General features: G+C 45.8%; 1 protein-coding gene across 1 annotated transcript in view; it reads left to right on the top strand.

The window, feature by feature from the left end:
- The first annotated feature begins 5,824 nt into the window (after nt 1-5,824).
- Nucleotides 5,825-10,986, top strand: part of SMYD5 (SMYD family member 5) — a 186,940-nt gene continuing 181,778 nt past the window's right edge. The window contains exon 1 of the mRNA XM_078674483.1: nt 5,825-5,943. Within this exon, the coding sequence (XP_078530609.1) occupies nt 5,854-5,943 (90 nt within the window). The 5' untranslated portion in view covers nt 5,825-5,853. The remainder of the gene's footprint in view (nt 5,944-10,986) is intronic.

The raw sequence follows: 10,986 nt of genomic DNA, 5'->3' as shown, positions 1-10,986 counted from the left end.
CAGGTGTGGGGCGTGATGGTGTCTCTGATTTTAGTGGCGTGTTTTCCAAGTGAGCGTGGGTTGATCAGAAGGCAGTTGATCTTTCCAGAGGAGTTGGCGTTGGCCTTGTTGCAGGGTGTGTGTGATGGGGTGTGGCTAATTGGAGAGGCGTAGGCGATCTCCTCTGTGGCGCAAGTGAAACAGCAGTTCCGGCAGGAGAATGGGCTTTCTGTGACACTGGGGGATGCATGGGTGCAGTTGATGTTGTCCTGGCATCCGGGGTTCAGGGCTTGAAGTTGGTTTGAGGATGAAGCGGAGGCTATCCGTGAGGGTTGGGGTCCTGGCGCTGAGTGTGGTCCAGGTACCTGCCCGGTGTGCCCTCTGTGTGCATCCGCTGCGTGGTCGCGTTTTGGTCTCCATGCCGTGGGGACACGGGGCTGGAGCGAGGGGGTGGTTGGGCCTTCGCAGGGGAGGTACTAAATACGGGGTGTAGGGGAAGGAGGCAAAGATGCAGGGGACAACTTAACCGTGGGGAGTGGGGGCACTGTCGGTACAGTGGCAAGAGGCAGGCCAGTGGCAAAGGCAGGTTGGGGATGCCCGGGGAGTGTGCAGGCAGGCAGACACTGAAGGATACAGAATGCACAAGGTCTGCTTGGGGCCATAGGGGGCGATGCAGGGAGGCTAGGTGCTGAGAGGAGCAGGTACCGAGAGGCAGAGGGACAGATGATGGGAGCAGCAAGAGGAGAAAGCTAGGCTGCAAAGACGCAGGGTGACTTCCCTGAAAACAGCAACGAAAGAGGGGTGACCCAGCCTCCTCCAGGCTCTGAAGGGTGCCGATGGGCCCGCCCTTGGCCCTGGTGCGTCAAGGGCTCCAGGAGGTGGTGCCAGGTGAAATAGGGCATTCCATGTAAGCACAGGGAACAATCAGAGATCTGCCACCTCCTTGCCTAATAAACTGCAGTTATGTTATGTTATGTTATGTTATGTTATGGAAACTTATAACGCGCACAGCTGCTCCAGCGAAGGAGCGTCCTGGCGCTTGACAAGGTAAACAACACAATACAACGAAGAGAGCAACAGACTAAAAAATAAAAAGAGCCAACAAGCTAAGGAAATAGAAAGGTCTTAATGGCCCTACGAAATGAAAAAAGATCATCCAGCGCACGGATCTTTAGAGGAAGGGAATTCCACAGGACCGCAGCCCGCACTCGAAATGAGCGGCCTCCGGCTCGACTAAGCTTAAACCGGGGAACCACTGCAAGTTCATGGCCCAAAGATCTTAAGGAGCGGGCAGGAACGTACGGAGACAGGAGGTTAGTAAGAATCTGGGGAGAGGAGCCCTTGAGGATTTTGTAGTGTCAAGTAGAAACCAACAGAAGGTTCCCTATTCCCATAAACAGGGCTGGCATATGCTGTAATGTGACGCTTTTCTCCTGTGACCCTCGACAGCAAGTACAGGCATAATTGGCAGAGGCTAAAAGTAAATTGCCAGAGGCTGCCAGCATCCCAAAGCAGCTTTAGCTAAATTGACCCTCGACAGCAAGTACTGGCATAGTTCGCAGAGGCTAAAAGTAAATTGCCAGAGGCTGCCAGCAGCCCAAAGCAGCTTTAGCTAAATTGTGCTGACTACTGTTCAATTATATTTGTCACCCTACCAGATTCGCACAGGAGGTTGTCGTAATTGTAATGTGTGACTAATGTATTTCAGTGAGGTAATGCCAGAATTCTTATAAAGTACGACTCCTCACCTGTGAGGGTCGCAAGGCGCTGAGTGAAGGAGGGATGGATCTGTGGTTCATTCGATGAACCAGGTCTTGCGGCCCTTCCTGAATTGCGGCATCAACTGTGATTGCCTGAGGTGCAGAGGCAGGGAGTTTCAGGTCTTTGCAGCAAAGTAGAAGGAACTTCCTCCAGCCGGGGTCTTGCAGATCCGTAGAATGATGGCCAGGGCCAATTGGGTGAGCGGAGATGTCTGGCAGGAGCGTAGGAGAGGCATTGGTTGAGGTATGTAGGTCCGGCGTTGTGGAGGACTTTGAAGGTGTGTGTGAGGAGCTTGAAGGTAATTCTTTTGTTGATAGGTAGCCAGTGAAAGTATCTCAGGTGGCCGGTGATGTGGCGCGGCATGGGATGTTCAGGATGAGTCTGGCGGAGGCGTTCTGGATGTTCTGCAGTTTCTTTTGGAGCTTCTGGGTGGTGCTGGCATAGAGTGCATTGCCGTAGTCGAGTCTACTGCTGACAAGAGCATGGGTGAACAGTTTTCCTGGACTCTGTGCGGATCCACTTGACGATGTTACGAAGCAGGCAGAGCGTGGGGAAGCAGGAGGATGAAAGGGCATTGATTTGGTGGTTAATTGAGAGGGAGAAGTCATGGATGATACAAAGGTTTTGTGTGTGGTCCGTGGATGGTCCGTGGGTGGGGAGGGTACCGAGAGCTTAGGGCCATCAGGATTCGTCCCATGTGGCGGGGTGGAGCCCACAATGAGGTCTTGGGTCTTGTCTGAGCTGAAATTGAGGCAGCTGTTTTTCATCCAGGGGGGGACTGCCTTCATCCCGTTGTGGAAGTTGCTCTTGGTGGCTGTCGGTTTATCTGTGAGGGAGAGAATCAGCTGGGTTCTATCAGCGTAGGAGACTATGTTGAGTCTGTAGCTTTTGACAATAGCTACAAGTGAGGCCATGTAGATGTTGAAGCGGTGGGGCTCAGGGAAGATCCCTGAGGCACTCCGCAAATGATCTTTGAGTGTTCTGAGTTGAACGGTGGAAGTCTGACTCTCTGTGTTCAACTGGTCAGGAAGGAGAGGATCCATTCTAGGGCTTTGGCGCGGATGATGGTGTCCTGGAATTGTACGCAGAGGGTGTGGGGGGAGACAGTGTCAAATACGGCTGAGAGGTCCAGGAGGATGAGGGCAGCAGTTTCGCCTCGGTCAAGGAGGGTGCGGATATAGGGTGACCAGAATTTTAAAGCCAGAAACCGGGATATTTTGCTAAAATAGTAGAAGGAATACAACGTTACTTCAAACAAACAGACATAATGACAGCGCTCATCAGCAGAGTATTACAGAACAGGCAGTTAGAACATACATAAAATGAAAGTTTTAAACCCAGTAGCTTGCCTGTAAATTAAATTGCTTTCTTGAAACAACTGGTAACTATGCCTGCTTTGTAACACATAAAAAAACACCTTCCGCCGTTTTCAGTCGACCCTCTCTAAAAACCGGGATATGAGCAAAATTTCCTTAAATCTGCTGGGACGGTAGGTGAAAAACCGGGACCGTCCTGCCAAATCTGGGACGCCTGGTCACCCTATGCGTATATCTGTAGAGGCAAGGAGAGCGGTCTTGGTGCATGGTTGCTTCTGAAACCCGACTGCAAGAGGTCCAGGATGTGGTTCGTTAACATGATGTGGACACCAGCATTAAAATGCGATAGTCTAACTCCTGAAGCGTTTTAGTTGGCAGGGCTGTTTGACAAACCATGTAATTCATGTATTTATTTATTTATTTATGCGTTTTTATATAGCGCGGACTTTACCCGAAGGTGTCAGAGCGCTTCACAATAGGAACGTTAATGATACATGAGGAGAAAATACAAGTGAACAAATTACAAAAGCAAAGGTTAAGTTACATGAGGTAAAAGTGACAATTGTGAGCAAACAAAATACAAGAGGTAGCAAACGGTGCAATACAGGAGGAAAAAAGTGGCATGTGTGCAAGTTACAAAGGCGTACAAAGTACAAGTAGAGGTATAATACTGCAATAAATGACAGACAATCAAACACAAGAACAAACGTTACGTAGGCAATGGTGGCACTTGTGCAAGTATCTCAAGCAAACAAAATATAGGAGGTAGCAAACAGTGTGTTACATGAGAAAAGTGACGAGTGCAGGTTACAAAAGAGTAGCAAACACAGGTAGAAGGATAATCATTCAATAAATGGCAGACACTCAAACAGAAGAACAAACGTTACGTAGGCAATGGTGGCACTTGTGCAAGTATCTAATGAAGGAGGTAGCAAACAGTGTGTTACAAGAGAAAAGTGACGTGTGCATGTTACAATAGAGTACCAGACACAGGTAGAAGGATAATACTTCAATAAATGGCAGACCACTCAAACCACAAGAACACACTGGGAAGGCACTTCCATAGTCATGGAGAATAGAATTTCCTATAATGGAAGGTCTTCCTTCAGATAATGGAGAGGGCGAGAATTATATTTTGAAGTGTCTTTGAAGGAGGAGAACTTTGAGGTTAGTTTTGAAGGCCTGGGAGGAGGTGGTGGTCCAGAGCTGCGTCGGAAGTGAGTTCCAGATTCTCACAGCGTTGCCTGAAAAGGATTGGGCCATCGATCTTTCCTTCTTGAAAGTGGGAGGTTCAAGCAGTAGATTTTCCGCATTACTTGATGGTCTAGAGCCTCCAGAGAGTTTTAGTTTATTCGCCAGGTAGCTAGGAGAGGAGGAGTGCAAGACTTTGTGGTTGATACAGGCAGTCTTGTAGATAGATCTGGCCTCGATGGGAAGCCAGCGGAGGGTGGATAGCATGGGTGTGATGTTGTCGCTTCTTTTAGCCCCATAAACGGAACAAGCTGCTGAATGGAGAACAGATTTAAGGGGGGACAGGTGGGATTTGAGGAGGCCAGTAAGAAGAGAATTACAGTAGTCCAGTCTGGCGAGGACCAGCTATTGATTTTAAGTTCTTGCCCCGGGAAGAAGTGACAAATTCCCCAAAGAAGGCGCAGTTGGTATCGAGCAGACTTTGCAACGGAATTGATGTGGGAGATTAAATTTAGTTTTTTGTCAAGTAGGACACCAAGGGTTTTTGCGCTGTCGACAATGATGGGTTTATTGTTAAGTAGATTCATCTGATCCATCCAAGATTGAACCGGGGAGGAGAAAGTGAGGAGGAGAGGAGGAGGAATTCAGTTTTGGAGGGATTCAGAATCAGTTGATAAGTTGACATCCAGTTTTGAATGGAGTCGAGAGTAGAGCTTAGGATGGCGAGATCGTGAGTGGAGGCAACCTTGAGGTAGATTTGAGTGTCGTCTGCATAGAGATGATAGTGGATCCTGGACTTACTTAGGAGATTTCCCAGTGGTTCCAAGAAGAGATTAAACAATGTGGGTGCAAGTATGGAGCCTTGAGGAACACCTTGACCCACCGCCAAAGGAGATGAAAGACACTTCGCTATTTTGATCATTTGGGATCTGTCAGAGAGGAATTAAGGAAGCAAATCATTTGAGCACAAGTGCAAGCACTGCAAAGTTCTGACATTGGCACAGGGATAGCTAGGCAATGGGCAGAGTGCCTACAACAGCTGCGGCTGCATCACCATATGTAATTCAGGCAGCTCTGTTACCACGCAGACAAACAAACACGACACACGAGACATTGCTGAGACGCGTTAGTGGACGTGTCTTCTGCTGCTGAAACAGCTCATTTCAGTCAACATCTAGAGGCGTCCTACCGCAGATGGAAAGGCCTGATGGACTTCGTCCAATATTGGCGAAATGGATAAAGCCAGTTAATAGGGCGGTTTAATTAAATGCTACGCACTTTAGGTGCTCACGTGTTTTCTGATAGGAGAAGGAGTAATCTCAGGGAATAAAAGGAATTTATCAAGTAATATTTAAAAAGTATTCAAATGTTCTTAACGTGCTTAGATAAATTATACTGAACGTTTCATATGTCAATTTTTTTGCTTTATTTAAACAAATGATATTTGTTTTCGGCAATCTGTTCAGTTTTAAACCTCAGTGATGCTATTCAAAGATGGCCGCGAGGTCGCTAATAGTTAGCTCTGGTATAGTCCTTTCTCTGCTTCGCCGCTCCACGTGCTTTCGCCGGGAAGGGTTGGAGTTGGAAGGTCAGAGGTCATACCAAGATGGCGGCCTCCACGACTGACATGTTCTGCCTGTCTGTGCCCCCGGCGGGCGGTGGCGCTGTGGAGGTGCGGTTCATCAACAGCGTCAAGGTAAAGGTTGAGGAGGCGGAGGTCCCTGTGGCTGGGCGTTTAGTGCTGCTGACCCGTTAGTGGGGATGAGGCTCTCTTGTCTTCCTTCTCCAGAGCCGGTGTCATTAATGCAGCTGCTCCCGTTCCTCAATCATGGGCTCTGTGGTGCTCGCCGCATAAGACTTTATGTTGCTGAGGCAGCAGATAAGACCCGCGCCACACGAAATATGTCTCCGTGACGTTTAATCATAAGATTGGGTCTACGTTGAGCTTCCCCTACCCCCAAGGGAGATGCTGATGACTGCCTGCCACCCACCCCTTCTCCCATACAGCCTCTCCTTAGTACTCGCAGCTCTAAACGAGTTCACTAATAACCCATAGGAGTCAGAAAGCCATGACTTGGGGATTCTATAAGACGTGTTAGATCAATGTTTTGTGAATATTGTTGTCTGGCTCTTAGATTTACCCTCTTTGCTATCATTTTAAGAGTTACACTTAACTATACACCCATAATTGGAAAGCGATTTAGTCTTCTCGCCTCCCCACTGACTAGGCTTCATCAAGCTTTAAGCTGATATCTCCAAGATGAGTGCTTGTCACTCTTGCCTTACTTGCTATATTCTCCTCCTCCTAAAACCCCTGCCTTTCCCCTCCCCTCTATTTTTGTTACCCTCCCCTACACATTCCCTTCCTTACCCCTCTCCACCCTTTTCGTCCCTCAATTCCCCATTCTAACATTTCCTCACCCGCCCAACCCCTCCCGCTTTATTCCGACTACTGAGCCTACCCCCCTCTGTACTGTACTTTAATCTGTAATTACATCTTTCTCATGTTGTTTGTTTGTAAATTGCTCCTTCTTCACTCTATTCAATCTATATTACTCCATGCTTTACAAGAGGCAGCAGGTGGCTTCAAACTGCCAACCTCTCCAATCTTACTACTAGGAAGACTAAATCTAATAAGTGAATGATCAGACCATGATAGAGGGACAATATCTTTAATCCTTAATTCATTAGCAGATGAAAAAATTCCATCCAAAGTATGACCAGTCGCATGGGTGGGTGGACTTACCAATTGAACCAATCCAGTCGCCCCTAAAGTGTCTAATAACATGGTCGTCTCTTTATTGTTTAAGTCCTCCAGATAAAAATTAAAATCTCCAAGAATAGCAAAATCTTTATTTAAAAGAGCCGCTTCCAGCATAGGGTCGAGATTGGCTAAAAAACTAGCTCTCGTACCTGAAGGGCGATATAGTAACATGCCCTTGAAAGTCAATTTGGCACTGAGTTTGCATGTAAATTGAAGAGCCTCATAGTACGGAGTGGAAATTGGGTAGAAAGTGACTACTAGACAGTCTCTAAAAATAATAGCTACTCCACCTCCTCTATTAGAAGTCCTATCCACTCTAACCGCTCTGTACCCCACAGGGGTGGCAGTAATAAAATCAGGATCTGAACCCGCATCTGCCCAGGTTTCGGTTATAAAAAGGATATCCAGTTCCCAGTTGTCTATTGTATGAGCTATTTCATACCTGTGCTTTCCCAGAGACCTCACATTAGCAAGCCCACCATAAAGTGTAGTTATCGCCTGAGATTTCTCCCGCTCACGAATCTGGTGAGTCAGGGATGCATCTAAGGCTGTGGATCCCACCTCTGAGAAAAGCGCGAACCCACAACCAGAACACCAGCTACTGTGTCCCGACCCTACCAGGCAGCAACTCTCCTTCGTTTGTTTAAATGAAAGAAGCTCCTTAGCCGGCGTGGGTGGCAGGCAGTCATCAACATCTCCCTTGGGGGTCAGGGGAGTTCAACGTATTCCATAAGATTGGGAATACGTTGAGCTCCCCCGACTGAGATTTATTTCGTGTGGCGCGGGTCTTATCTGCTGCCTCAGCAACATAAAGTCTTATGTGGCGAGCACCACTGAGTCCATTATTAAGGAACGGAAGCAGTTGCATAAATGACACCGGCTCTGGAGAAGGAAGACAAGAGAGCATGTTCCCCACTAAAGGGTCAGCAGCACTAAACTTCCAGCCATATATTACTCAGTGTTCTTTTAGTCCACCATGTCTGAATGCTGCACTTGAAACAATTGTTCTGTATTCCTTTACTATCATTATACAAATGTAAAGTGCTCTGATACACCTGGCTGGAGCCAGCGCTATATAAAACTTTTAAAATAAATATTCTTACTAGAGCTGTGTCCTGTACCTTGCCCGCACCAAAATACATTTCAAAATAATGGATAACAGTGTGCTGTTTTGAGCAATTTATATAATTTTGTACTTGTTAATTCCCTCTTCAGTGTCAAATGTATTTTAAAATGTCGCATGGGGAATCTGACATATCTTTACAATCTTTCACGTGAAAAAGTTGTGCTGCAAAAAACACCATGCTAAAGAGACTGCTGTGTAGATGTCAATGCGTAAGAAAATGCAAAAACATTGAATCAACATGCGCTCACGATAGGATTGTGACTGCAGCACCTACCCAAGAGTGCTTGAAGTACGGAATTTAATTATTATAAATATCATGAAGCAAGACATCGACTCCAAACATACAGGGATATGTGCTAATAGTACATTTTTGACTTTCAAAGCCATGTCTGTGGTGTAACAGTCAGAGCTGCTGACTTTTGAACTGAGTAACCAGGTTCGAGTATCAGCGTCAGCTCAACATCCTCTGATTTGGGCAAATTACTTAATCTCACAGTGCCTGAAAAAAAACAGAAAAACGTGCCCCCATGGAATGTAATTGTCGCTCCGTTCGAATTTGCCCTATATGAAACTCCAAAAGAAAGTCTATGAATAATCCCTATATATCTTGAACTAGAGCGATCAGCTACAGCCTAACCACATATTCGTCTAAAAATGGGTCTTGACTTGGCCAACTAAAAAGGTTAATCAACTTGCTAAGGAAAAGTATTTTATCCTTTTGAAAACTATAAAAACTGCAATCCTGCCTCTCTAAGCAAAAATTAAGTTGCAATAGATTATCTCAACATAAACAATGTTTTACATGCAAGAATTAATGAGCAGACATTGTTTCCTAGCAATAAAGGCAGTTTTTGGTGCTGTTTTCGTTTTGTTGGACTTAATCAAAGTGATGCAGTCCTGCTGGCTCTGTGGACAAATGCATCCATTCCAGCTACCTGTGTTTGACCTCTGGGTAACGGGAATGCCAGGTTTGCAAAACCAGTCCCTGGCAGATGGGTGCACTTAGTTTTGAAACGCTTTGGTTTCTCATCCAATTTAATGATCTATTCCCTTCAGAGAAAACAATCAATTCTGTATTCCTTCACTATCATCTTATTGCAAACATAATTATTCCGAATGTTTAATTTTACAGGTTGTGATTTAAACTGCAATCACACACTTAACCCAATGCATTTTGTGTCGAGCATGATCCTTTATCAGAGGTCTCTAGAAACGAAATCAAACAAGAGCCAGCTCAGTCCAAGCTATTCAAATACACAAACTGCTAGTCATTGCTAATCATATTGACCCCAGTGCTTAAAGTCCAAGATCTACCAGAAAAAATGTCAGTGTACTAAACACCAGCAACGTGAGAAATCAAAATTGGCAAAATGAAATTAACCATAACAGAAAGAATTGGTGGAACTGAGTGCACTGCGATAACCTATTTAGTTTTGACCTCTGGGTCACATGTTCTAATGCTGGTAGGGCAGCTGAGCCATTCAGTCTTCCCAGGTAAATAGAAAAATTACCATTGGGCTTGGTAACAATAAACATTTGCTATTGAGTCGCAATATGCCCAAAGGGGTGAACATGCACCTTATAGACACCTTATGTGTCTATAAGTGGAGAAGTGTGGCTCACTGGTTAGAGGAGGCAGACCTGGACGCTGAGATCAGACCCGGGACCAGGGTTCAATTCCCGACGCGGCAGGGTCTTGAGCCCAAAAATGTCCACGGACTCGGCAATTCTCGCTCCGGTGCCTACTCGAATCACAGGTTCACACTCTGCAACTCTGGGCAATAGCTTGCTTAATCTCCACTACGGCCCCCCGCGGCGGGATGCCTGGCTTTCACCTTGGGGATACCCAGTAGGGGCTATCTCACAGGGAAAAACCAGGACGGGTTCCCAATGCAAAGCGCTTTGAGACCTGGCGGTGATATTGCGCTATATAAAAACCTATCCATCCATTATGTTAACTTATGACAGAATAAAGAGAAGACGGAAGTGATTTCCAGACACGCACATCTATAGGTAATTATACTATAACACCAGATCACTTTTGTCTTTTTGCTCAACTGTGGCTAGACAAAAGAAGTGCAATTGGCACATTATTCTCATTTCACTCATGTTATATCATGCAGATTTGTAGAGCACACTATCATCCAGAAGGGTGTTCAGGCGCCCAAATGATAAAACACATTCCCTGAAACTAACTTTACAAGTATGCCTTTGAGGCAGCCTTTTTAGGTTTCACTTAAATGTAAACACGCAGCAGGGAACGGAAGAGGGAACTGTTGTTGAGGAAGGGAAAAATGGACAGTGGCATAATGCACTACCCATTGCTATGCATGATAAAAAGTGTATCCTTTGGTTGGCATAGCAAGGAGTACTTGTACAGCTCTGTGTCTCTACCTTCCCGTGGAGATGCTCTGATAGAGGGAATCATTTTGAATACATGAACGTTCAGACAATGCAGAGAAGAGCCAGTCCAAGAGGACCGACGGAAATGGCATATTAGTTTCAATGCTTAGCTAACCTCTCCAAAACTCAAGACAAATGTCTTGAGCTTTGGGGATCGAATTGGAAACTGTGAAATCCATTTAATTTGTAGACGCTTGTCTGCCCCTTTTTTCCACTCCCTACTTCTGTAGTTTGTGCCCCTTTGAAACACACCAGAAGTTTCGAACAGATGCACAGAAATATTGGAAAATATTTACAGTCCATAATAATGCATAGGACAATGCACAGTTATAATAGGTAAGTGTATAGTTACCTATTGAAAACTGTGTGTAAAAAAACTGTGGCCCGCATAGTAACCTATGGATCATTGTTCAAAAGAGAATGTGGACATCCATTGAAACTGAATA

The sequence above is a fragment of the Lissotriton helveticus genome, chromosome 2_1, assembly GCF_964261635.1.
Source record: "Lissotriton helveticus chromosome 2_1, aLisHel1.1, whole genome shotgun sequence".
Taxonomy (NCBI): domain Eukaryota; kingdom Metazoa; phylum Chordata; class Amphibia; order Caudata; family Salamandridae; genus Lissotriton; species Lissotriton helveticus.
Note: the sequence above shows the minus strand (reverse complement) of the source record. Positions and strands in the feature narration are given on the sequence as shown.